At 50.1% G+C, this 27,443-nt stretch overlaps 1 protein-coding gene and 1 long non-coding RNA gene across 5 annotated transcripts in view; one reads left to right on the top strand and one right to left on the bottom strand.

The window, feature by feature from the left end:
• LOC309637112 overlaps positions 1 to 27,443 on the top strand; it is a 47,595-nt gene that overhangs the window by 19,801 nt on the left and 351 nt on the right. The window contains exons 4-6 of one of the 4 annotated variants that reach the window (XR_014250403.1): positions 25,624 to 25,892; positions 26,314 to 26,389; positions 26,859 to 27,268. This is a non-coding gene — a long non-coding RNA (uncharacterized lncRNA). Of the gene's footprint in view, positions 1 to 25,623; positions 25,893 to 26,313; positions 27,271 to 27,443 lie in introns of those variants that run through there. The other 3 variants (XR_014250401.1, XR_014250402.1, XR_014250404.1) reach the window with 3 other exon arrangements.
• UPK2 (uroplakin 2) lies at positions 4,390 to 6,691 on the bottom strand. Its single transcript, XM_082411193.1, has 5 exons — positions 6,556 to 6,691; positions 5,967 to 6,101; positions 5,641 to 5,779; positions 5,315 to 5,385; positions 4,390 to 4,912 (listed from the first exon to the last, which is right to left on the bottom strand). The coding sequence occupies exons 1-5, from the start codon at positions 6,629 to 6,631 to the stop codon at positions 4,776 to 4,778; spliced, it is 558 nt and encodes a 185-aa protein (XP_082267319.1). The 5' UTR covers positions 6,632 to 6,691; the 3' UTR covers positions 4,390 to 4,775.

The following is a 27,443-nucleotide window of genomic DNA, read 5'->3' on the forward strand; positions in this document are numbered from 1 at the left end:
ATTTTGAGAGTAGTACCTGGTGCATAGGAGACCCTCAATAAATGTTGTTTTAACTATGGTGAAAACAACAGCTTTCTTTTAAAAAATTTACTGGGACTCTACCTTTAATATCAATAATAATAACTTTTATGACAATTTACCTAATTATAAAAATAATACATGTTTGATGCATAAAACTTGGAAGTATAGAAAGCACAAAGAAAAAACAATAAAATAAAAATCACTCTTGTTATCAACCAGAGATAATAATTAATTACATTCTGATGTATATTATTCCAATCTTTTTCCTTATGAGTGTTTGATTTTTGTTTTATAAAAAATGTTATTGTAATGCATCCACCCTTTTATAGCCCTTTTTATTTTTTTTATTTTTATTTTTTTTCCTTTTATTTATTTTTTAGGCTATACTGTGTGGCATGCGGGATCTTAGTTCCCCAACCAGGGATCGAACCTATGCCCCCTGCATTGGGAGCACAGAGTCTTTTTTTTTTTTTTTAATATTTTATTTATTTATTTATTTATTTATTTATTTATTTATTTATTTATGGCTGTGTTGGGTCTTCGTTTCTGTGTGAGGGCTTTCTCCAGCTGTGGCAAGCGGGGGCCATTCTTCATCGCGGTGCGCGGGCCTCTCACTATCGCGGCCTCTCTTGTTGCGGAGCACAGGCTCCAGACGCGCAGGCTCAGTAATTGTGGCTCACAGGCCCAGTCGCTCCGCGGCATGTGGGATCTTCCCAGACCAGGGCGCGAACCCGTGTTCCCTGCATTGGCAGACAGATTCTCAACCACTGCGCCACCAGGGAAGCCCGGGAGCACAGAGTCTTAATCACTGGAGTGCCAGGGAAGTAAGTCCCCTATAGCCCTTTTTTGGTTGTTGTTGAATTTTATTTTATTTATTTATTTTTTGTACGGCAGGTTCTTATTAGTTATCTATTTTATACATATTAGTGTATATATGTCAATCCCAATCTCCCAGTTCATCACACCCCCACCCCCACCCCCATAGGCCTTTTAAAATTAGTGTATCATTTAAGAATGTTTATATCATGTAAATCATATCTCTCATAAGGGGTTAACATCGAGACTATATAAAGAACTCCCACAACTCATCAAAAAACCCAAACAACCCAGTTTAAAAATGGGCAAAGGACTTGAATAGACATTTCTCCAGAGAAGAAATACAAATGTCCAATAAGCACATGAAAAGATGTGCTTTTATATCATTAACATTAGAGAAATGCAAATAAAAACCACAATGAGATACTACCACATCCATTGGGACAGCTATTATAAAAATAAACAAAACACAGAAGATAGCAACTGTTGACTAGGATGTAGAGAAATTGGAATCCTTGTGAATAGCTGGTGGGAATGTAAAATGGTGCAGGCCCTCAAACCAAAAAATGTAGGGACTTCCCTGGTGGCACAGTGGTTGAGAATCCGTCTGCCAATGCATGGGACACAGGTTCAATCCCTGGCCCAGGAAGATCGCACATGCTGCGGAGCAACTAAGCCCACGAGCCACAACTACTGAGCCCACTCACCGCAACTCCTGAAGTCCGTGCACACTAGGACCCACGTGCCGCAACTACTGAGCCCGCATGCTGCAACTACTAAAACCTGCATGCCTAGAGTCCGTGCTCCGCAACAAGAGAAGCCACCGCGATGAGAAGTCTGTGCACCGCAACGAAGAGTAGCCCTCCACTCAGTGCAACTAGAGAAAGCCCATGCACAGCAGTGAAGACCCAATGCAGCCAAAAAAATAAAATAAAATTGAAAAAAAAAATGTAGAATTACCATATGATCTAGCCATCTCATTTCTCAGTATATAACCGAAAGAAGTGAAATCAGAGATTTGAACATACATCTTCATACCCATGTTCGACAGCCTTATTCACAATATCTAAAAGTGGAAACAACCCAAGTGTCCCTCAGTGGATGAAGGTGGTATATACATACAGTGGAATATTATTTAACCTTAAATTGTTCTGATGCACGCTACAACATGGACGAACCTTGAAAATATTATGCTAAGTGAAATAAGCCAGACACAAAAGGACAAATTTTGTACAATTCCACTTGTATATCTAGAATAGCCAAATTTATAGAGACATAAAGAACGGTGGTTGCCAAGGGTAGAGGAGGAGGGAATGGGGACTTATTATTTAATGGGTACAGAATTTCCGTTTGGGCTGCTGAGGTTCTGGAGGTAGATAGTGGTGCTGGCTGCACAATGTAAGTGTACTTAATGCCACTGACCTGTACACTTAAAAATGGTTAAAATAGTACGTTTTATGTTATGTTCATTTTACCACAATTTCTAAAATGTTTATGTCAGTAATATCCAAACTTTGCTGCACATTGGACTCCCCTGGGGATCTTTAAAAAGTACTAATGCCTGGATCCCACCCCCAGTCGTTCTGATTCTGGTGTGGGGTATGGCCTGGGCGTTGGGATTTTTAAAACCCCCCTGGATGATTCTAATGTGCGGCACAGTTTTGCTCCTTGTCTGATGCTCTTCCCACAATACAAGAGGGGTGGGCACCAAACCTCCCTCAGCTGGTGCAGTTAGGGTGGGAAGCAGGGCCTGAACCATTCTCCCTGACCCTCCCTCTTGACTCCAGGCCTCAGCTCAGTCAGGCCCACTGAAACTAAGGAGGGTCCCAGTGTTCACCTCCTCTCATCTATCATAGCACTTATGACAGTTTTATGTATTTACTTGTTCGCATTTTGGGGAATCTGTATCTTCCACTAAATTCCATGTAAGTTCCACGAGGGAGGAACAGTGTCTTTTCACAGTTTATTCCTAGCACCTCCAGTAGCACCTGGCACATAATAAATGCTAAGTTAGTGTTCGTGGAATTCATAGATATTGTTGTTCTTCTCTTCCATTGCCTCCCTCTCCCGGGCTCCTGGATTACTCTAGAAAGGGATCATTAGACCATTGTTCCAGCATCTTCTAACTCTGTGTCATTTTTTATTGTTTTTGCAGAATTTTTGGCACTTTCCTAGCCCCCGCCTTCTCTTCAGGGGCTTGTTAATTCATTCGTTTGTTCACTTATTCAACAATGTTTATTGAGTATCCACTGTGTCCCAGGCACCGCAAAGGTACTACAGTCCCTTGGGAGCAAAGCGACAACTCCCAGGGAACATAAAGTCTGGTGGGGAGACAATTGAATAATCACATAAACATAATAAACATAGTAATGCTATGAAAGATGGGATAGGAGAACCCAACCTAATGGGGGGTGGAGGTCAGAGAAGGCTTCCCTGGGGAAGCTGGCTTAACTATGCAAATAGAATGGAGTGGGCATGGGGGCAGTCTTCAGAGCAGCCTGGGCTTAAGGAATAGTCTGTGCAAAGGCGCTGAGGCAAGAGGAAACACAGGACATTAGAAGGCACATGGTGAGAGCCAGAGGGGCAGTTAGGGGAGAGACCCAGGGCTGTCTTTGAAGGTCACCTCAAAGATTTTGGTCTTTCCCCTAAGAGCAAGGCAAAGATCCTTAGAAGGAATATATATATTGGAGAAGACACAAATGAATGAGGATGAGTACTCCCGCTCTTTTCCCTCTGTTACCCCGCGGTACTATACTCTTGCCCCCTCCGGCAGGGTTCTTCCACTTCTGCTCTCTCCTCCTAGAGACCCTTTCGCCTATTTTCCACTCCCGTTGCGCCCAGCACCCTGTCCTTGGGTCTCACCCTGGTGGCCCTCTGTCTTTTCCTGGTCAGAGCCTCTCTTTCCCCCAGCGCTTCCCCTTGCCCTGCTGGTCCCCACGTGGTGCACCAGCCTCGGCCACACCCCCACCCCAGGCCCCTGCTTGGGTGGCCTGCTCTGGAGGGTGCAAAACCCACAGGCCAGGTGTGAGTCTGAGAACCCTGACTCTTGGATTCTTTTTTATTTTTAATTAATTAATTAATTTACAGCTGTGTTGGGTCTTCGTTGCTGCGCACGGGCTTTCTCTAGTTGTGTCGAGCGGGGGCTACTCTTCATTGTGGTGCGCGGGCTTCTCATTGCGTTGGCTTCTCTTGTTACGGAGCACGGGCTCTAGGCGCGCAGGCTTCAGTAGTTGTGGCTCGCGGGCTCAGTAGTTGTGGCTCGCGGGCTCAGTAGTTGTGGCTCACGGGCTTAGTGGCTCTGTGGCATGTGGGATCCTCCCAGACCAGGGCTCGAACCCGTGTCCCCTGCATTGGCAGGCAGATTCTTAACCACTGCGCCACCAGGGAAGTCCCTGACTCTTGGATTCTTATCTCATCCACCCCTTCCTGCCTCCTGGGAAACGCAACTTTGGGGCTCCAGGGCAGAGAGAGGACTGAGAGCAGCTGCAGCCTGGACATAGATGCTATAGGTTCACCCCAAAGTGGAGCCCGTTGAAGAGAAACACACACAGCAACATGGCATCAGGTTTTATTGTAGGGACTAAATTCACTGAGGGAAGGAAAAATTCCTGTCTGTCATGGGTAGGGATTGGTTAAAGAGGTGAAATGGGAGGAAAACCGATTCTGACACGAGTGGGATGAGGGGAATAATAGGGAGTGTTGGGTCAAGGTGAGGCCTTAGGGGACAAGGAGGGGGACAGAGGGAGGAAAGGGCTGCAGTGGAGAGGGGGCAGGGAGGGGAGGTGATGGCACCAGAGGAGCCAGAGCCTGGCGACTGTGGCCTGGGCGCAGGCAGTCTTTTCAGCAGAGGAGACAGGAGCAAAAGCAGAGCCCTGAGCTGGGGAAATGGACGGTGCCTTGGACTTCCTGGAGGAGCCTGCTGCCCGGTGCTGTCTTCCTCACTTTTGGGCACCCAGTGCCAGGGCGATGATGAAGCCCAGAACCAGCAGGAACATGGCTACAGAGAGCAGCACTGTGATGACCACCATGCCCCCCGTCCGGGCCATTCCCAGCCCAATAGATTCTGCCTTCCTTCCTGTCAGAAGAGAGGAGGGAGGCCGTTGTGGTCAGGAGGGGCCCCCATCCTTCGCAAGGCTCCCAGCCTAGCCCCTCATCCATTCATCCAACCAGCCATCCCTTCACCCATTTATTCACCCACCCAACCAACGACTCGTTGGAGGGATCCAGACATCCATCAGAAAAACATTTACGAAGCATCTCCTATGTCAGGCACTGAGGATACAGAAATTAATCGGACACAATCGCTACCCACAAAGTTCAGCGGTGTGGGCAGATGAGTCAATAGCCACTTAAAATGCCAAGGGCTCAGTGTGAAGATAGAGGTAAGCAAAGGAGCTAAGGGAGCACAGGGAGGGGCAGCTGCGGGATGGGGTGGGAGGGGCCTGGAAAGGCTCTGGGGCCCTGAGATGTTACTTACGAGGAAGTGTGGACATTGGGACCTCTCTACTGGACTCAGTGGATGCCCCCTTCGTCACTAGGTAGGAAATGCTTTTGTGGTGAGATTTGGGAGAGGAGAGAATCCTCAGTGAATATCTGGGACTTAGGGTAAGAGGGAGCCCAGGCCTCCCCCTTCACAGCTATGCCTCCTGTTGTGCCCAGGAGAGGTGCATTCTTGATCCCTTTAGCTGTGCCCTCACTCTCCCCCATGCTGACCACCTCCCACAACCAACACCAAAGTCAGGACCCAGCTTCTCTTCCTGTAGGCCCTCCCACAGATGCCCCAGGCCAGGGTCTGGTACTTACTAGTATTTGGTTCCTGGTACTAGGTTTGTCATCTGGTATGCACTGAGCCGGGTGACCGTGAAGCCAGACCCACTGTCCACCACGCTCACCAGCTCCCTGCGTCCGCGGCATGGAGGCACCACGAAGCTAGATTTCACCACTGGGCAGGAAATTGGGGGTGTGAGGCAAGGTCAAGTTTCTGGAGACCCCAAGGAGAAGGGCAGGATTTAGAGTATGGATGGCCCAAGAAGGGGGTCAATAAGAAGGGATGAGTGGGAGGAGGGATGCTGGGTGTCCTGGGAAGGGATCTCTGGAGACTAGGGGATGCCTGGGAGGGGGTAGCAGACCTTTGCTGTCATTGGCTCTCCGGACCATCAGTGTGGCATTGCCCCCTGTGAGGTGACAGGGGGGCAGGGCAACTAGCAGGCTTTCCGTCAGTGCTGGGGACAGCAGACCAGAGAGGCTTGAGATGTTGAAGTCGGCTGGGGGGCCAGGAGGGAATACAGGGGAGGATCAATCCCCCTCTCATCAACAGATCTGCCCCCCACCCCTGGGGGTCCTCTCTAAGGATGAACAGTCCCATTCTGCAGTCCGTTTGCAAAACACGAGCCTTTGCCTGTGCAACCACCAGGTGGCAGGCTTGAGCTGCAGAAGCTAGGTACTCCACCAAGCCGCTAGACCCTGGGTGCCAGAAGGGGGCAGAGCCCAACCCCACCCATATCCGTAGCCTTGGACTCTTCCCCACACCTCCCTGCCTCCTGGATCTGGGACCAGGAGTGTGCCCTGGGCCCCAGTGACTGATGCCTGGTCACTGCCATCTCCAGTCCCCCAACCCCAACTGGCCAGATCAGCCCCTCTTTGAGAGCCCTGGAAGGCACAGTCCTTCTTCTCCAGACCCCTGAGCCCCTCCCCACCCCGGCCAGAGATGGCAGAAACCTGCAGCCCCGGGGGCCAGGACAGCCAGCAGAATCAGGATCAAGGACAAGGTCCGGACAGGCAGCGGAGACGCCATAGCTGGGAGCTGGGGTGGGTGCTGGCAGGCTGTGGCTTCCTAAGGAAAGTGAGGCCCTGCCCCGGGGGTGTCTGATTTTGTCCTGGGGGTGGGAGGGGCTAGAGGGGAATCCTGTCCAACCTGCCCCTTGGGCCCTACAGCCTCAGGGGAGGCCCCCAGACAGGTTTTTCAGGATGGGGAGCTAGCCCTCAGGCCAAGAAGGGGGAGGCCCTGGCTGGATCTTGGTGGCTTAGTCACCTGCAGAGGGGCAGGGTAACTAAGGTGGGGGGAGGAAAACCCCCTTCTTCTGGGGCACCCACGTGTAAGGGCATGAGTGTTCCTGCCTGCACGTGCATCTGGAGCCCGGCCTGTAGAGGACCGTTCCCCTCAGGTGGTGCGGGGCTCTTCCTAGGAGGGCGGCAAGTTCTGAGTTTGCCCTGGTGTGCAGGGAGAGGAGAATAACCCTGAGGGGCTCCTGAAAGGGCCTTGGTTGGGCAGGAATGGGAGAGAAGCTGAAAGAAACAGGTAGTAGGGGGTGGGGGCAGCAGAGCCAGGGGTTCCAGTTCTTGGCATCCACTGAGGCCCGGGCCCTGAGCTCTGGGAGAGGCAGAGGGGTGTGGGTGCCCGGGAGCGCACAGTGCTTCCCATTCTTCTCGAGAGTGGGACCAAGGATGCCGGGGAGGACTTCCAGTGTTCGGAGAGGTGGGCACTGACCCACCCAGTGGGGGTGGGGGTGGGAACAGTCAGCCTTGGTCAGCAACCTTTGTGAACTGTTTGAGAATAAAGAAGAGAGAGAGGGGCTTCCCTGGTGGCGCAGTGGTTAAGAATCCACCTGCCAATGCAGGGGACACTCGTTCGAGCCCTGGTCCGGGAAGATCCCACATGCTGCAGAGCCACTAAGCCCGTGAGCCACAACTACTGAGCCCGCGCTCTAGAGCCCGCGAGCTACAACTACTGAGCCCGCGAGCCACAATTACTGAAGCCTGCATGCCTAGAGCCCGTGCTCTGCAACAAGAGAAGCCACCGCACTGAGAAGCCTGCGCACCACAACAAAGAGTAGACCCTGCTCACCACCACTAGAGAAAGCCCCCACTCAGCAACGAAGACCCAATGCAGCCAAAAATGAATAAAATAAATAAATTATAAATAAATAAATAAATAAATAAATAAGAAGAGAGAAAGACCTGGTAGGAGAAAATGAAAAAGAGACACAACTTCTCTGATGGCACTATCCGTGTTAGAGACCATCAGTGTTAGAGAGATGTGAAGGAGGAGTTGTGAGTGGAGAGAAGACAAGAGGAGAAAGCACCTACCCTGAGCCCCGGGCAGGGTCTTTGCTTGCTCCACACTTACCCTCACAGCCATCCTGGGTCGTAGATGTCATTGGCTCCCTTTTGTGGATGTGGGAACTGAGACTCGGCACTAGAGCCACTTGTGGAACATGGAATACTTTGTCAGGAGAGGTCATAGACCTCCTCAGAGAGTGTTATGTGTGTCTTTCTGCTCCAGGAGCCACTCTAGCCTCCCCAGTCCTAGAAGAGGGCCGGGGTTCTGATAGGGAAGTAAGGGTCTGGTGGGGTTGTGTCCTTACCCCCACGGTGGGAAGGTAGGCTCAAGGTCTGGGGTGTGAGCAGGCGGTGACAATAAAGATAGGACTCAGGGGCCCAAGCAGAGTAGGAGGGCCTCAGACCAGCGCTTCTCCAAATTTAATGTGCATATGAATCAGCGGGGATCTTGTTAAGATGCAGTTTCTGATTCAGTGGGTCTGAGGTGAAGCCTGAAATTCTGCATTTCTAACGAGCTTCCAGGTAACGTTGATTGATGCTAGTCTGGGAGGCCCACACTTTGAGTCGCCAGATGCTCTGTATTGCCTCCCCCCTCCCACACACACACACTCTGGATCCTGTGATGGAGATCAGGGGCAGGTGTTTTTCCCCAGTCTCCCAGGACAGACTGCCTTTGGGTGAAGAACTGAATCCCGTTTTCCCTGCACCTTGGCTTTTGTCCCCTTTTAGATCAGCTCTTATCATCGTTCTACAAACTGAAAGAGGATCTTTTGCACATGGAGAACTTTGGAGAGCGGGAACACACTAAATGGTGAAATTCCAGGGGTGAGGGATCTTCTTAGTACTCTTCAAATCCCATTACCAACTGGGAGGATGTTTACACTTGGGCTTGGGAGATATCTCTTCCCATTTCAGTCACAAACCAGGAGCAGAAAGAAGAGGTTGGGTTTATTGCAGAGTGGGTCGTGTTGGGTCCACTCCTAAGCCCCCATCCCCATCTGAAATTATGAGGGGGATGGAGTCGGGTAGGGGAGGGCAGAGCCCTGACCAGATTTTAAAAGGATAAGAGGGGCCTGTGCCTTTAAACCCTCCTTTCTCCCTCCAATCCCCCCCTTCCCCACCCCTGGCCCTCCCCAGGTTTCTGGAGGAGCTGAGAGTTGCGTCTTCTCCCTGCCCTGCCGAGCTGCTCACTGGCTGCTCTGGAGGCTGTGCTTTGCGGTCTCCGTGGAAACCATTAGTTGCTAAGCAACTGGAGCATCATCTGTGCTGAGCTCTCGCATCTAATTATCCCATCATAGCAGCCGAGAAGGGTTTGGGGAGCTGAGAGAAGGGGGAGGACAAGCGCAGGAGCAAGAGGATAACTCTTTTAGCAGAGCAGATTCATTGACAACGCTGAAGTCATTTAAAGCCACAGCACTCTCTTCCTCTGGAGGATTTCCTCATGGCTTGGAAAAAGGGAACCAGGGCCACAAATGCCTGGAGTCTCTCTCTTGGACCCACTCTTTCTAGGCTGTCTCCCCCTTGGATTCTTGATTCTCAACTCACTCAAGTTCCCTCCCCTGCCTCCTTCCTTCCAAATCCCCTTGTCAAGACAACAAACATTTATTAAATACCAGTTATGTCCCTGGAACTGTGCTAGGCACCAGGGATATGAAGGTAAGATAAAATTTTGCCCTCAAGGAGCTCCTGATCTCTCTATTCTGCCACAAAGATTAGCTCCTAAAACAGACCTACTCTTTCTAAACTGTGGTTCTTCCTTTCTTCCTTCCTTCCTTCCTTCCTTCCTTCTTTCTTTTTAAATTGAACTATGGTAGTTTTGCAACCAAAAGAGCTCAGATCAGAACTCAGGTCTGTCTGATATACTTAATGGTTCTCCTTTCCTAATGCCACTCTTCTGCTTCCCAGTCAATTAGAAGAACATGTCCCCTTGGTTCCACGGGCATGTCAACCTCTGATGGGGACTACTGTCCTCCTGTTGAGGAGTGATACCATATGACTTTAGGTGAGTTACTTTGAACCTCAATTTTCTCACCTGTAAAATGGGAAGACTCATTCCTTCCCATCTATCTAGTAAGATATGACAGGTGTACATATGCTTTAAAATAAAGGTGCAGAAGGAATGTAGATATCACGGTCAGAATCTGTAGGAGCAGACTGGGGGAAACCCTGGCGACTTGGACCTGGGGGTAAGATGCAGTGCTCACCAAATGTTGTTCTGATGGGAAATGTCAGAGCCTCTATCCTTGAGATACTAGGCTGGAAAAAGCTGTGAGTAAGAAAATCTCAGTTGTTCAGTGATGGAAGACAACTGGATGCTTCTTTATTTTTTTCTAATGTTGCCTATGATACAACCACTTGCCTCAAATCTTCCAGCTTTCTGACCTTGGCCAAGTTACCTACCTAACTACTCTGAGCTGCAGTTTCCTCTTCTGTAGAAAGGGTATAAAGTCTGTCTCACTAGGATACTATGACTATCGCTCAAGCTAATTTATTTAAGAGTGCCTAGCACAGTATCTAGTTCAATTAATATTAATTTAAGTAATTTATCTTATCCTCTCCTTTTTATTAACCCTTGGTGCAGATGAAGACTAGAGGCTCAGAGGCAATAAATAATGTTCCCAAGGTCACAGAGTGAGCAAGAAATGAAGTGGGTTAGAATTCAGAATGTGCTTTCCAACCATGTCATTGAAGCAAAGGGAGATGGTTGGGCAGGAAAGGTAGTCTGAGAGGGGAGAGTGACTGAGAGGTGGACAAGCTGTTCCTTGGATATCACAAATGCCACAGGGGTACTAGGCACGCAGGAACTGCCTGCTCACACACTTATTATTATTTTTTTTTCACACGCTTATTCATTCAGTAAACATTTGTTGAACAACTCCTCTATGGTGGGTACTATGCTAAGTGATGAGATACAGAGATGACAAGACACAATTCCTGTTCTCAAGTTGCTGAATTTTGGAGAGTTGCAGAGTTAGCCTTCCTAAGTGGGATATTTCAAATATCCCTAAGTGGGATATTCCAAAAAGAGGGAACAGCACATGAAAAGGCTCAGAGAAGTGAATTATCCTGACACCTCCTGGGAACTGTGAACCATACATCTTGGCTAGAAAGAAGTATTAAAGGATGGACATGGTGAGAGCTCTAGCTACCGGTTGGGTCACCAATGGCTTTGTATGCTATGCTAAGGAGCTTGGTTTTTATGCTGACGAAAACAGAAAGCCTTTGAGGTGTTTTACTTGCTTAAAGATTATTCTAGAAACAGTGTGGAGAATGAATTGGCAGTGGGTAAAAATTGGTACGTTGTGTCAGCATTGGGCTATGTGGCCAATAGAATACGACGGAAGTGATGGTAGGTCACTTCTGAGAGTAGGTCCTAAAAGGCATTGCACCTTCCTCCTTGCTCTCATGCATTGCTCACCCTGGAGGACATGGGAGCACCTCCATGGGGAGGTCCACGTGGCAAGGGATTGAGGCCTCCTGCCAAGACCCAGAGAGGAACTGAGGCCTCCAACCGACAGCCATGTGAATGAGCGAGCTTGGAGACAGAGCCTCCAGCTCCAGTCAGTCCTTCAGATGACAGTGGCCCAGGTTGGCATCTTCTCTGCAACTTCATGAGACACCCAGCTAAGTCTTTCCCAGATTCCTGATTCTCAGAATAAATATTTGCTTTTATAAGCCACTAAATTTGGGGATAAGCTGTTATGCAGTAATAGATAACTAATACCAATATCTTGGGCAAGTCAGATGAAAATGACATTTTCATAATTGAGTATATGAGTCTGGAGCACAGCAGGGAGGTCTGGGATGAAGAGAGGGAAGGCAGGTGATGGTTAAAATCATAAATGTAGAAAAGAGTCCTTGAAGAGAGTAGTGGAAGGGAAGGACAAGACAACCAAGGGCAGGATGCTAGGAAACACAGTGTCTAGAGGACAGATGGAGGGTGAGGAGCTGATGAAGGAGGAATGAGCATTAGGAGGAGAACCAGTAGAAAGTGGATGGAGGGTTTTGCAAAGGAGGTGTCAAACGGTATGAAGATCAGGATTGAAGGCAAGGACTGAAAAATGTCCCTGAGCCTAGCATCTTGAGGGGTGTGTGTGTCCTTCAGAGCAGGTTCCTGCAGGTGAGGGGGGCAGAAGCCAGACTGCGAGAGTCCAGGGATAAGTGGGAGGAGGGAGAGTTAGAACTGTGTAGACTGCTCTTTGAGGAAGCTTGGCTGGGAAGGGAAGGAGACATAACTGGAGGGAATTGGGGGTACAGAAAAGTCTCATCTGTTTTGTTTTTAAAGTTGAAGATACAGGAGAGAGGGAGGTATAATTTACAGGGAGGCTCCTGGAGGAGGGAGAAGATGGGACTCACATCAGAGGTGGAGACATTAGCCTTTGGCTGTAGGAATGACACTTTCCAGCAGAGAGAAGAATGGGGGCAATGGTGCAGAGAAATCTTATACTTTTGGGGGGGTTGTGTTGGGAAAGGTTGGGGGATGAGAGAAGTTAAGGGAGCTCCCTCCTGAATGTCTCTGCTTTCCCTGGGAAGTAGGAAACTCAGCGGGGAGAAGGGTTTGGGGCCTAGGTGTTGTGGGGAGAGGAAGGCACAACTACAAACAGCCCTGAGGAAGGCTGTGTTTGGAGGTGACAGCCCAGCTCAGCGTGGGGACCACTGGTCTTCAGGCGCACGGACTGTATTAGTTAGGGTTCTCCAGAGAAACAGAACCAACAGGATGTGTATATATAGACAGATTTATTTTAAGGAATTGGCTCATGCAATTGTGGAGGCTTGGCAAATCCAAAATCTGATGGGGGGAGGCCGGCAGGCTGGAGACTCAGGAAAAGAGTTGCAGTTTTTGAGTCCAAAGGCAGTCTGTTGGCAGAATTCCTTCCTTCTCATGGGAAAAGGGTGGAGGTCATCTTTGTTAGGGCCTTCAACTGATTGGATGAGACCCACCCATATTATGGGGTAATCTGCTTTACTCAAAATCTGCTGATTTAAATGTTAATCTCATCCAAAAAACACCTTCACAGAAACATCCAGAATAAAGTTTGACCAGATATCTGGACAACATGGCCCAGTCAGGTTGACACATAAAATTAATCATCCTACTGACCTTGACATTTTGGGAACTTTTCCAATTACTCAACAGCTAGAGCATAGAAATGATAAAACTGTCACATTGTACTCACTCAGTGTTAGGGTTTCCAAAGTATGGAAAGATGAGGGTATTGACAAGATTCAAGGGGTGGAGAATAAGATCTAGGCTAGTTTTGAGAAGGAGTGATAGATGTGACAGGAAAGAGGACTGAGCGAGGGGGTGTTCAATGAGGTCAAGGTAGAACAAAGGTGTGGGAGAGGTGGAGGAGCAGGAGTGGGGGCCATCTAGGTGGCTGCTAAGGAGACAAAGCCAAGATCCTCACTGCAGCTGGATGGGATCAAAATGTTGCTGGGAATTCCCTGGCGGTCCAGTGGTTAGGACTTGGCACTTTCACTGCGGAGTGCCTGGGTTCATTCCCTGGTCGGGGAACTAAGATCCCACAAGCCTCGCAGTGTAGCCAAAAAAAAAAAAAAAAAGTTGTGAGGCCGGCAGGGGCTGAATACCCCCGTGTCTCCAGGGTCCAGGCAGATAACAAAAGTAGTAAAACAAGGTGAGTGAGACTGGGGCCAACTAGAAAGAGTGTAGCAGCACGAGTTCCATCTACCGGGCCACCCCATGCAGCTCTGGAAGAGCTGCCCTGTGGAAGGTGGGGACCTAGTATGGCCACGCCACCTCACTTTTTCAAGAGAAGCCAAAAATCTGAATTTTTTGGTAAAATGATCTTATTTTCAAATTTTAAACTAAATATATATTAGGAAAATGCACTTTGTGAGCCAAACAATATACACCTTCGAGGCCAGCTTTGCCCTCTGATCCCCAGGTTGTGTCATCTGGGACACAGGATGTTGGAAGGATACTTGAGGCTGAGGGCATAGAGGCTGGAGGGTGTGGAAGCAGCAAGGGGTTCAGCACAGCCAGTGGGCAGGACCCTGGGCAGGAGGGTTTGCAGTGGAAGGGGTGGGGTGCAGAAGTGAAGGAGCAATCGCCCTGTGATTTCCACAGACAAGAGGAGTCTCCAACAGGGTTTGAGTAGGGAAGTCGCATAATTCAATCTAGTTGTAGAACAATTACTGAAAGAGTAGGTGGAGGCTTGATTGCTGGGTAATTAAGCCTCTCCTTAGGCTGAAGGAGAGCTAATCCATACAAGAAATAATGATGGCCCGAATTAATTTATTCAATAAATGTTTATTAAATGCCTTTGCATCAGTCACTGTGCTAAGTGCTGGACATTCAGAGGTGAACGAGACATGGTTCTCTCTGAAATTATGGTCCAGTGGGAGATACTGAAGAGGCCACTACTCATTGCATCAGGATTTTAGTAGAAGATGTAATAATAACAGCTGTTATTTACTGAGTGCTTACAACATGCCAGGCGCTGTGCTAAATCCTTTATGTATATTTTCTTGCTTGATCCTCATGACAACCTCTGTGATGTGAGTACTGTTATTATTGTTGTCATTTTATTAATGAGGAAACTAAGATCAGACTCGCCAAAGAGGTTCCTCACAGAAGGGGCAACTTACATGGGCTTGGGTAGTCCTGAAGGGCTTCCTGGAGGAAGTGGTGAATAAGTGAAGACCTGAAGTTTGAGTAGGAGTTAGCAGGATGAAGGTGGGGGTGGGTGGGGGGGGCTAGGGGGGTGGAGAGGGGAAATTGTTCTAGGCTGTAAGGGACCAAGATTAGAGAATGGGCCCATTGGAAGGTTAGAGTGGATTTTGAGGGAGTCACTGGAGAAGTAGCTGGGACAAGACGAAAAGTATTGTAAGCCCCTTTAAGCATTTTAATTTTTATCCTAAGGCTAAAAGGAAGCCCTTGAAGGGTTTTAAACTGGAGAGTGTCATGATCAAATTTGTATCTTATAAAGATGGTTTTTGCTGCAATGCAGAGATTATGCTGGGTGAACAGCTGGGAGATATTTTGGATGTCTCTGACATGCTGTTGAGATAAGATTCCAGGCAGAAGATGATAGAAGAGGAGATTTGGGGGTGATGATTTGGCTGGGAGGGCTGTGGAGGGGGCTGGAGAGCAGAGTTAAGGGTGCCTCCCAGGTCCTGGCTGGGGCAGCTGGGTAGATGATGGCACTGTCACTAGCTGGGCATGAGTGGGGGTGGGAGGAGCAGATTTGTGGGAAGGGGATGGAGATCACTGAACTTGCTGAGTTGAGGTGCCTGGAGGACACCCAGGTGGAGGTGTATGGAAGGTGGTCGGATGCCTGATCTGGAGCTCAGGAAGGTTGTCAGCTAGGTGTGACAGCTGCAGCCTTGGAGAGAAGTACAAGCCAAGTAAGAAGACAAGGTCAAGGACAGAGCCTGGGGAACAGCAACACTATGGGCAGAGGAAAAGAGGAGCCTGCAAAGGAGAATGAGAATCTTCCCTAAAAGAAAAAAGAAGCGCCAGGAGGGAGTGGTGTCCCAGGTACCCAAAGAAGAATACTTCCAGTTTGTTCCCTAGCAAACTGGTGCTCAGGGAATAAAGAGCCATGAAGCGTACTCCTTGGATGTGGCAAGTAGGAGTTATGGAGATTGCTTCAGACTAGGGGAACAGGTGACTGAGCGGGACTGGGCTGGCAAGAGGGTGTTGAAGGCCTGCAGGTCCGGGTGGAGTTGGGCCTGGGATTTGGTGAAGGGGTGGGAGACTGGACAGCCTGGGAAGGGCAGGTGTGAAGGCGCAGAACAAGGAAGAGGCTCTTCTTCTCACCCCCGGCAGTTCCTTAGACCCTCTTGGGTCCGGAACCTATGACGGGAACAGGGAAGGAGGGTCAGGAGGGGTGTCCTGGATATTGGTGGCATGTGGAGGAGATGGTGTGAACTGAAGCGGTAGAAGTGAGCTGATCTGGATCAGCCTTCCCTTCAGGCCTGAGGAGGAAGGAGCTCTATCCTCCGATCCCTCTCTACAGGGGTGTGGGGCAGGGACCTGGGATCTCCAGCTTGCTGACAAGGGATGTTTTGCCCCTCTTGGGGCCAGCCATGTCTTACACACACATGGACTTCCTGGTTAGGGAGTGGCTCAAGCCAGCTCACGGGGAGCTGTTTCAAAGTAACCAGGTAGCCACTAGGAGGAACAGCAAGGTATGATGGAAGGGTACCAGCATCCTCTCGAATCTCATTGCACCCTCGTGGCAGGGAGGGCTGGTCTTGGCATAACTGCCCAGGCCATAACCTCAGTCTCTGCCTTCTCCCACCTCCCCAGGTCCTGTTTAATAGACGCATCAGATATGGTGCGCTTTGCAAAACTGTTATTTGTATAGAAGCCTGAGGGAGGGGGAGGGAAGCCGCGCCCTCCTCTTCCCCCCTTCCAGCCACTTCACTTGCAGAGAAGAGACCTGCAGTTAAATACCAACCCCCAGTCCCTCTGGCTCACTAGCTCAGAGACTTGCAAACCGAGAGCTGCCGGTTCCCCAGCTTCCCACGTGGCCGCGCTGTTTCTCACTGCATCGCCGGAAATGGCCTGGCCTCTGAGCTTCCCCCACTCCCACGGTCCTCTCCACCTCAGCCCTTCCTCCCCACTCCCCCAGCCCTGAGCTCAGAGCACCCCTTCGCCTCCCACTTAGCCCAGAGTCTGGCCGCTGTGGCGTATTTGCCTCAAGTCTCCCCACCTCTCTGTATCTCTCAGAATAGAATGAGAGCCTCAAACTCGACCAGCCCCCGAAGCCCCCAGCCTGCCCCGTCCTGTTCCAAGGGCACAGGAAAAAGCCGGGGAATGGGACACAGGCTCTGCAAGGTAGGCAGAGGGCTAGGAGGAGAGGAAACAGCTTTGGAGCAGATGGGCCTGGCTGCACCCCACTCTGGCTGTTGCTCACCAGCTTGGGGCCTTGATCTCAGTTTCCCGCCTATCAATGGAGGCGATAAACCTACCTCTGAGGGCCGTGCTGAGGACGAAATGAAACAAGTCCTGGGGTGCCCAATACAGTGTTTGGCACATAGTAGGTGTTTAAAACAAGTTCCCTCCCCTGTCTTCACTTCGGGGCTCTGATGAAGAGGTAGAATGAAAGAAACTAGGGTCGACGGAGAGAGCTCTCCCAGAGTCAAGGAGGCACACTGGGGTGGCAGTACAGCTCTGCTTCACCCAGGGGAGGGGGAGGGGAGGGAGTGCCAGAGCCCTGGGCCCTCCAGTGCTTCTGTCCTCACTGCACTCCTTGGACTGGCCTCGGGAGACCCCTGGGAAAGGCATTCCTTGTGGGTGAAGGAGGTCTGGTGGGGAGGACCTGGGGTGGGGGCACTGCCTCTGGGTCTTGAGCAACACCCCTCCCCGCTCCCCCAACTCATAATCTGATTTATATTCCTACTCCCTCCTCTGGACCTGTCACCATGGCAACAGTTTTCTCAGTTGCACTTCATCAGTTTCTCGGCAAATCTTTTTTTCTTCCCTGTCCTTCCGTCTCTCTTTCTCTCCTCTATCCGTCTGCCTTTCTCCATACCCATGGTGCTCACCTTTCCCACTCAACTTCTCTGTTTCTCTCTTGCGCTCCCTTTGTCCCTGCCTGCTTCTGTTCAAAGCTCTCTTTCTACACCTTCCCCCCTCATCTCTCCTTTCTCAAGTCCAAGATTGTAGCAACAAGCTAGAGTCTATTGGCTGGACAAGAGCTTGAGTTCCTTCTCACATCAGGGCAGAAAAGTGGAGAGTCATGGAGGGACACAGTTTGGGTCCCAGTGGGCTCTGCACAGAGGTCAGTGATGCGAGACTGTATTTAAGGTCTGGTCTATCTATTCAACTCTGACCAGGAAGCAGGGAATGGGGGGCGGAGAGGGAAAGCAGGATCGGGCAGTTTCTTCTCTAGTCCCAAGTCAGAATCAGCATGGCTGGGCTTCCCTGGTGGCACAGTGGTTAAGAATCCACCTGCCAGTGCAGGGGACACGGGTTCAAGCCCTGGTCCGGGAAGATCCCACATGCCACGGAGCAACTAAGCCCCTGCACCACAACTACTGAGCCTGCGCTCTAGAGCCTGCGAGCCACAACTACTGAGCCCACGTGCCACAACTACTGAAGCCCGCACGCCTAGAGCCCATGCTCCACAACAAGAGAAGCCACCACAATGAGAAACCTGCGCACCTCAACGAAGAGTAGCCCCTGCTCGCTGCAACTAGAGAAAGCCCGCGCGCAGCAACGAAGACCTAACACAGCCAAAATAAATAAATAAAATAAATAAATTAAAAAAAAAAAAAGAAGAAGAATCAGCATGGCTCTGGGGGGTTCCTGCATGGCACTGTCCTTGGTTCGCTTCCCAACTCACCCTCAGAGAACTTGCTGCATGCCTACAGCTCCCACTGGCATGGGGTGTGTCCCAAACACGTAAATTTGGCTCTGACTTCTCTCTCTCCAAATTCCAGTCAAGTCTCTCTACCTCCTCACTGGTCATAACCATGGGGATGCCTACCATCCTGCCTAATTCAACAACTCTAAACATGAACCTGTCTTCTGCAAAACATCACCCCGCTTTACAGTACTTCCCTGTTACTACCCAGGGTAAAGACCTCAGTGCTACCTGCGACTCCTCTCTCTCTGTCATTCTCCATATGTAGCTAGAGTCCAAGGGGTATCAATTCTTCTTTTGAAGAGGAGAATCTGCTTTTATCCCTTTGCCCTTTCATCTATACCACCCGAGACTGAGTGCCCAGCAAGTCATTCGAGGCTCACACTATAGTCGCATCCTCACCTGGGCCTCCTAGAAAGGTAGTCTCCTCTCAGAAACCAAACCCATCTGAAACATGATTTTCTTCTCACCCTCTTTTTCTACTTGATTTATTGAGCACCCATTATGTATTAGGCTCTTCATATATGTCATCTCATTTAATTTTCACAGTAATCTATGAAGTAGGTATTACCCCATTTTACAGGAGAAGGAATTGATGCTCAGAGTGGTTAAAGTAAGTTGTCCAAGTTCTACAACTAGTAAGCAATAGAGCTAGGACTCAAGTCCAGATCTGTGGAGTTCCACAGTTAGTGCTTTGGTTTATTTTGTTGCTATACTAGTCTGCTTCCATGTGACTCTTCTACTCAAAAACATTCTGGTTCTGAGCCTTCTGACTTTCTTATTCTTCCATTAGGCTTTTGAGGTTCATTATGATCTGACCCATTCCACCTACAACACCATGTATCTTGCTACTTCTCAATATGCCATGGATTGGTATCAACCAGGAACATTCGTGTGCTTTAGGGTTTGCCTTCATCTCTGTCCTGTTAAATATGTCTATTAATAGTGTATATGAAAATATAGTATCACATTTCACAGATACAAGCCTGGAGGGATAGTAAACACTTTGAAAGACAGGGTAAGGATTCAAAAATCAGCTCCATGTATATAGAATGGTAGGAAAACCTAACAAGATGAAATGGTCAGAGATCTGTGTAAGATCTCAGCAACACACCCAGACTAGATATGTCTTAGAAGCAGTTCAGGTAAAATAGAATTGGGGTATTAGTAAGTTCAGTCTGAGTCATCAGCATAACATGGTTGCCAAAAGTACATCCGATTTTAAGCCATATTACTAGAGATATAGTTTTTGGAATAAAGGAGAGGATTGATAGTCCTGCTTTACTCTAAGTTGGCCAGGTGTCTTCGTGGGCATAACTTTAGTGAACTGGGAATGTTTAGGCTAGAGAAGAGGAGAAGAGTCTGGAGTCATTAAAGCTCAGAAATGTGAAGGGCCAGGAGGTAGTTCATGGACTAATGGGTAGAGACCACAAGGAGATAAAATTCAGCTCAAAGGAGGGAAAAACAGATGTTTGTAAATGGAATGAGTTGCCTTGGGGGGTAGGAAGCCCCCCATTACTGGAGGTGTTCGTAAAGATGTTGATACACTGCTTGCCAGGGATGTTATCAGAGAGTTGAGCATCAGAAAGAATTGGAACTAGGTAGTTGGTCTTTGAGACCCCTTCCCGCCAAGATCTATGACTTCTGTTTCTGCTCCATCTGTGCCCCTCACTGGGGCCTCTGTGCTCCCCTGTACCTGAGGTCAGTTTCCTGTTTCTCTTCCAGGTCTACCTGAGGATGCAGCCTGCACTGGGTGCATCAACTCCACATCTTTTAATGATTTAGCATCTTTTATTGTTCTTTAATTGTCCCCATTTTATAAGCTCCTTGAGGGCAGGTGCCTTTATTATCTGTTACAGGATTAAAAACTTATTAACCACTGACTGTTCGCAGCCTCCATCTGCCTTGCCTCCCCTCAGCCCCAAGATAATTTTATCCCTCACCTGTTGTTGGAAATCTTGTCACGGCCGGCTCAGTTCCAGGGCTTTCGTAACATAAAACTGGGAGAACAAGAGGTGAGAGATAAGACCTAGAGAGGCAGGAGACAGGTAACGTTTTTTGTGTGTTAGGGAGAATCTGGGTAATGGGTGAAGGAAAAAAGAAAATAATGAAACATAAGAGGCTAAGCTAATCTTTGTAATAAGGAGAAGATGGTGGGCAAAGAGAGACAGAAAAGCTTTCTTGACTACAGAGAACAGAGAGAGGGGCTGATTTAGGGTTTGCAGAGAGCGATTTAACTGTTGCAAGGTGCAGCAGAATAGAAGAGGAAAGGGAATTTGAACAAGATGTGCTGTAGGTTAAGAATTGGATCACCTTCAAGAGACACAAGTAAAAATTAGGATTCTTTTTTGAAATTACTTTTGATATTTGGGCTGTGGGACCCCAGAATATATTAAGGTTATACATCCTGTAACTTTCATAGGACCCAGCATGGTATCAGGGTGAAGGAACCCCCATCAAGCAATACCCAGTCCCTGCAGATAGAGCAGACATGGTCCTGAGGCTGTGGAATCCTGCAAAAAGACAGAATTGTTAAGCTTACTCCCTTACTTCAGAGTTAGAGCTTTTAAAAACACTTCCTAATCTGGGATTTCAAGTTACAAATGCCCCAGGAGTTAGAATCGGTTACGGGTCTTGACAGATGGAGAAAATGAGGCCCAGGGAAGTTAATCAGCTTGCTCAAAGTCACAGAGCAGGTTTTAGGCCTGGTTGGGACTGGGAATATGCCTGGCCCAAGGCTTTGTCCACAATCCAGGGATGCCTTTTTAGGTTGAGCCAGAGACCTACATTCATGTAAATAAGGTCATGGTGGGAGAGGAAAGGGGGGCTGGGAGACTTGGGGTTCCGAGCACCCCTCCCTCTGTTCAGAGCCCTGCACCAGGCTCTGGGGGATGTCCAGATAAGGAGGTCAAGCCTGCCTTCCCAGATCTTATGGCCTCACAGGGAAATGAGCCAGATGCAGGAAGAAGTCCAATGGAAATTTGGAAGCGAGTGCTGCAGTGGTGTCGTGGAAAGTGTCTGGACTGGGAATTAGGAGACCTGGCACCTCTTCCAGCCATCACTCACCAGCCATGTGATTTTAGGCCAGTCCTTTCACCACTCTGTGCCTCAGTTTCCTTACCTCTGAACATTCCATCTCTTCAAAATAAAAGCTTTATAGTGCTACATACAAGAGCAAGTTAATGCAGTTGCATTAATAGTTTTTGGGGGTGTTGTCCCCCAATGCTCACCCCTCCCAGCAAAATCTCCGAAAGGCTTTTGCCTTCAGTTGACAGCAAGAATTAAATGTTCCCAGGACTCAGAACTGGCAGACAACCCAGGCAGTGAGGAGTAGGAGGTGACTTGTGTGGCCTTCTCTGGGCCCTGCCTCTGACAGCCTCTCCGGGGCTTATGAACTCTGCCTTCCATCCCCAAGCCGACCAGAGCCATGTGATTGTTTTTCTCTCAACAAACCAAGCCTTCTATTTAATTGCTATTCTCTTGATAAAAAAGAGCCTGGAGATAAACTCATCCAACCCCCTTGTTTTTTGAAGAAACTAAGGCCCAGAGATGAGGCTGACTAGGCCAAGGTCACATACTCTTGGCTTTCAGGCCAGTCTCCTTTCTTTTTTTCTTTTTCTTTTTAAAAAATATTATTTATTTATTTATTTATTTATTTTGGCTGTGCTGGGTCTTAGCTGCGGCATGCAGGATCTTCGTTGCGGCATGCGGACTTCTTAGTTGTGGCATGCATGTGGGATCTAGTTCCCTGATCAGGGATTGAACCCAGGCCCCCTGCATTGGGAGCACAGAGTCTTACCCACTGGACCACCAGGGAAGTCCCCAGTCTCCTTTCTTTTGGGACTTGGAGAACTTATTAGACATGGATTGTTTGGGAATGCAGACTTAGCGATCTCTTACAACATCTGGTGAGACCCCTTGCTGGAATCCTGTTCTATACTTAGACCGCCAGTTAGATGTACTGTCTGCCTGGACAGAACCACACCTTAGGCTGGAATGTCTCAGCTCAGATGGTGCTCGCTGCAGGAAACTTTCCCAGACTCCCAAATCCCAGATAGATGTCTCTCCAAAGTGCTCTGCAAGCCTTCATGACACTGAATTGAATTCGCCTGTTCACGTGTCTGTCCCCAACTAGAGTGAGGTCAAGTGACCTCTGTGAAGTCAAGGACCACATCTGTCTCATTCACCAACATATACCTATTGTCTAGTCCAGTGCCTGGCACATAGTAGGTCCTCAACAGATATTTTTTTAGTGAATAAGTAGGTGAGGTTGGTCAGAGAAGGATTCTTGGAGGAGTCAAGGAATCCAAGGAGGACAGGATTGTCCTTGGTTGGGTGAACTGCTTATGCGAAAGGAAGCCTTAGATAGAAGATAATTGGAAATGGGGAGAGGGAAGGAAGTGAGGCAACTGGGAAAAAAGAGAAAGGAACCCTTGAAGGTCATGGCCTTCGCTAACCTGGGAAGGCTTCTGGGTAGAGGGGAGGAAGGGTCTCAGCCCTGCCTGGGATAGGAGGAAATGGTTGTGAGCACCTAGAATCCCTCAAGAGGGCCTCTTTATGGGGGAGAAACTCAGAAGGCAGCTTGGCTAGAGGGGAGGGAAACTGATGGGGGACTGGGTAGCTGGTAGGAGCGTTGAAGCCTGGCTAGAGGTTTGCATTTGCTGCTGGGGTCTGGAGGGAATGGGAGTTCTGGGAAGGCTGGACACAGAGAGAAAAGAAGGTGAGGGGCAGCTTCCTTCTATTGCTCCCCTTCATTCGGTTGAGACCCTGGCAGGATAGAGCCTATATCTTCTATTTTCTCCTGTCCTCCTCCAGGTGTCTGGGCACCTGGGACCCACAAGTAGGGTCCCTAGGGCAAAGATCTGGAAGTGGCTGAGGCAGCCTGATAAGTGGGGATGGCATGGCAGGGATTGTGGGAGCTCCACCAGCCTCCCCATAGGATTCTCTTTCTCTCCAAAGGTGCTATTCCTGCAGGAGGAGTACTCTAGCTGCCTCCAAAGTTTTTCTTTCACCAATACCCACCTGAGCGTAGCTTTTGCCAGAGACTGCTAAGCCAGATCTAACCACCAGGGGGCAAAAGAGCAGCCCTGAGGTCGGCGTCCCTCCACTTCCCCACCCGCACACCTGAAGGCCAAGATGGGCGGTTCCTCACCTGGCTCTCACAGGGAGCCTGGGAGCTCCATTAACCCCTTCCTGCCTAGACTGAGGTACTGCTCTCAGGCATAGTCTTTCACGGCCGAACTGGGGGGCAAATCTGATGGTGGAGGAAGTGCTGCCTAGGAGAGGGGCTAGGGTGGAAGTGAAGTCAGGGTTTCCGGCTACTCGGGCCCTTGTCCTAGCTGGAGCTGGGGCAGGCTAGCATTCTCTGCCTCGGTTGGGTAGCTACCCCCTTAGATGTGTGAAGGAGCCCCCTGGGGGCCAAAGAGGCCTGGGCTGCGGTCACCTGCGTGGGCCTCCCAGGCGGGATGCGGAGGAGAATGCAGAAGCAGCCACAGAACCCAGGTTTCCGGGTTCCCTGCATCCTTCTATCTGTCAGGGATCTTTGCAGCAACTAGTGGGGGTGATGGCGGGAGGGTGGCCAAAGGGTGGAGGAAGAGGCACAGAGGGTTGGGGTGACAGGGGAGGGTAGACAGTTAAGATGTGGCAGGAGAGCGGACTGGATTACGCAGCTCTCAGGTGCCGGGTTTTGTGTGTCGCTCTTCGAGCACCAGGCAGCCTTCTAGGGCTCTGACAAGCCCAAGTTCCGAGACTGCGTTCTGGGCCACAAGGTGTTAAACTGTGGGTGGGAGTAGCGTCAGGAGTCCCTCCCTTCTTCCCTCCCTCACAGCGTCACCACTTAGGAGTCCACCGGGCTGGCGCGCAAGGAGTTAAGTCTGCCCGCAATCTGCAAGACTGGAGCCGGGGAGGGGGAGGAGGGGGAAAAGGAGGGGGTAGAGAAGGAGAAGGGGGAAGCAGACTGCGGGGAGACAGCGCCAGGAACCCCCTCCCCAGGGACCTGGCCCCTGGGCCCCCAGCCCCAAAAGAGGCCCTGCCCTCCCCGGGGTCGTGCTCTCTCCCCCCGCCCTGCCCCCGCCCTCCAGCTTTGTGTCCCCAGGAGGGTGGGCTGCAGGATTTCCAGCCAAGCCTTGGCTGCCTGCTCAGTTTTTCCAAACCCTCCAGTCGGGGAAGGCGGGAGCCCTGTCAGGATAAGAGTCCCTCCCCCACTGCCCCTGCCGGCCCCCTCTCCCAGCCTCCCTTTTCCTGCCCCCGCATCTTTTCCAAACTCCTTTCGCTGTCCGACCCTGGCCCCTGCGCCCCCTATCCCCACCTCTATTGGCTCCCAAGTTCCAAGTTCAGGTTGGAAGGGGCCAACTGGGTCCCACAATTCTGGAGAGGCGCTGGTAAAACCATACTCCGCAGGCCGACCCCGAGAACTGCGGGGCGCCGTCCGTACTCCCAGCCTGGCGCCCGCCCCATCCCAGAAAGTGGCCCCAGGGACACCGGGGAGGGTGGCCCCGGGGTCTCCCGCCCTGGAATGGAGGCGGTGCTGCGGGAGCCGGCAGAGCAGGGCGGCAGGCTCTGTGCTGCTGGTGCCAGGCCCTGGGGCAGGCTTCGAGGAGGGGCAAAGTGTTCCGAGGGCTGGCACGGTTCTGTCCAGCAGGTCTATTATATAATAATCACCATCTATCAGGAAGCCAGGCAGCTGGAGTGAGTGGGGAAGCCAGGATGCCCAGATCCGCTCCTTTTCCAGGGCCCAGGAGGGTGTCTCCATCAAGCTGGGGGTGTGGCAGCAGCCCAGGAGTGAAATGAAGTGGGGGTCGAGGGGCAAGTGAGGGGCGCTGGGCAGTCCGAAGGCGGCCCGACAAGCCCCGCCCCCAGAAGCTGACTGACAGTGCCCTCAGCCAATGATTGAAGTCACTGTGGGGCTCAAAGTTAACCCTTTCTTGGGTCCCTGTTTGCTTTTGGGGATAGAGTCCCTTCCCAGGAACTGTTCTCTAGTCCTGAATCCCACCTGTACGAGGTCGGTGATGAGTACCAGCTGGAGGATCCTTTCGTCCTAGTCACCCCAGGTAGTAATCTCAGATAATCTGCAGCCCTAGCGCCTCCGACCCCCTACCCCCACCCCAAAAGTAAAGTGTATTACAAAATGTGGTTGTGTGTGTACACCCTGTGGTTCCAGAAACAGGCCCACGTAACGCTGGCACGCCCACACTGCACCACGAACAGGCTATACCCATGCCCGAACTTCACCGACACTCGACACTCGCTGACACACCTGTGACACTCCTCGTGACATGGTGACACACAGATACGCGGCAACACACGGTGATTCCCCGAGTTCGCCAGTAGAGGGAGCCACTCCATTCCAGCAATGGGCCACCGGCCTCTCTCCTCTCCTCCCTTACTCCAGGGTTCCACCCAGAACTCGTGGCTGCCTAGAGCTGGGGCTCCGCATCCCAACCTGGAACCTACGCTGGGGGAATGAGTCACAGCTCCACCCAGGGGAGTGCTCTACATGGCTGCTCCACAGGACATGCCGAATACACTTGATTGTGTGCCGCAATTAACAGACCTCTTGCAACACAGCCATCACTCACCCCAACAAACATTGTTTTCTGGACCTGCTATGAACTGGGCATCGTGCCAAACGGATCATCACAAGCCCATGCGGTTTGTCATGTATGTAACGGGAAACTGACCCACTAACTGGGTGGACCCTTCCTTTTAACAAGCAATCCTGTTTGAGAAATGGCCTTCTTGTCTTGTGGCTCATCTTATAGCAGGACCCTGGGGAGGGGAGAGGAGATTAAACCCTCCTTCCATGGGTCAGGTACTATCCTAGGCTCTGAGATCTTTCACACCAGAGCTCAGCCTCTCTGGGCTTCAGTTTTCTTTTCCTTTAAGTGGGAGTAATACCTATCTCACAGAGTTGTGATGATTCAGTCCCTAAACCAGCTTGGTCTTGGCATAGCAGTTAATAGGCACTTGGGGAAGTTTTGTTGATTGGCTCAAAGCACGATCAAGAGATAGTGTGTATGAAAATGCTTTGTAAACTTCTATGTTAGGCACCCATAGAGGTTGTTATGTTATCTTCTTTCAGGGTTTCTCCCCCTTTTCCAGCTGTGCCTCCCCAGACCTTGCCCAGTGCCCAGCTGCGGACACCATCAACCCATCAAGTGAGTATTTACTGAATCCCACTATGAACCCAGCCCTTGAGTGCTGTGGGGAATATAGAGGCATAGGAGACATGGTTTGGGCCCTCAAGAATCTTTTGGGGCGTATGCACAGGAGAATCAAGATAAAACATACAAGTAGGTACTCAGTTGGGTGGCATAGATGTAGAAGGTGAGAGGGAGGGAGGTCAGTGAGAGCTAGAGCTATCTGGGGACCATCTGTGAGGAGGGGCAGGGGAGAGCTCAGAGGAACCAAATAGCATGAGCAAAGGGGCTTGCTAGTGCCCTTCCTTTCTGAAGTGGTCAATGGTTGTTACTTGTTGGTATTAATCCTGGGTGGGTGGGGGTAGTGGGATACAGGGAAAGTGCCCTGGGGTAAGGAGACCCAAACTCTAGTCCTGGGCTTACCACTTTCTAGCTGTGTAACCCTGAGGAAGTCCTTAACTAATGCAAGCCTTTGTTTCCTCATCAGTGTCATGGGGCCATAACATTTTTCTCACAGGTTTGTGGAAAACACTGAAATAACATATGTGAAATGCTTTTTAAAACACTTTACAATTTTTTTCCATTGGATCTATTCTCCTATAGGGTCTTTTGTGTGTGTGTGTGTGTGTGTGTGTGTGTGTGTGTGTGTGTGTGTGGCACTTTGAGCTTAGGATAGAGTTCTTTTGGGAGAACAAAGGTTTTACTTCCACAAACATTTTCTTAGTATCTACTTTGTGCTGCTGAGGATTGAGGTGAAAAAGTTCAGTCTACATCCTCAAGAAACTCAGGGTCTACTAGGAAAGAGAGATGAATAAAGTGAATAAAGAGATGTTCAGTGCATAATGAATGTGGGTGGATACAATGAAGAGGGGACCCAGTGGGGGGGGGGAGAGGGAGGGGGAGGGGGAGAGAGAGAGGGAGAGAGGGAGGGAGAGAGAGAGAGAGAGAGGGAGAGAGAGAGAGAGGGAGAGAGAGAGTGTTGGGGGTTGGGGGGAGTCAACTCCCACTGCTTCCAATCAGCGTAGATAGGAGGGTAGGTTTGTCAAACCTCTCCCCAGCCTGAGATGGTGTT

The sequence above is a fragment of the Balaenoptera physalus genome (genome assembly GCF_965194825.1).
Source record: "Balaenoptera physalus genome assembly, chromosome: 10".
Lineage (NCBI taxonomy): Eukaryota > Metazoa > Chordata > Mammalia > Artiodactyla > Balaenopteridae > Balaenoptera > Balaenoptera physalus.

Excerpts from the sequence above, each read along its gene's own strand:
- UPK2 (XM_082411193.1), bottom strand. The coding sequence starts at position 6,631 with ATGGCGTCTCCGCTGCCTGTCCGGACCTTGTCCTTGATCCTGATTCTG. Across the intron at positions 5,780-5,966 it reads GAGAGCCAATGACAGCAAAG|TGGTGAAATCTAGCTTCGTG; the intron begins GTCTGCTACCCC and ends TTTCCTGCCCAG. Across the intron at positions 5,386-5,640 it reads GTACCAGGAACCAAATACTA|CATTTCCTACCTAGTGACGA; the intron begins GTAAGTACCAGA and ends TCACCACAAAAG.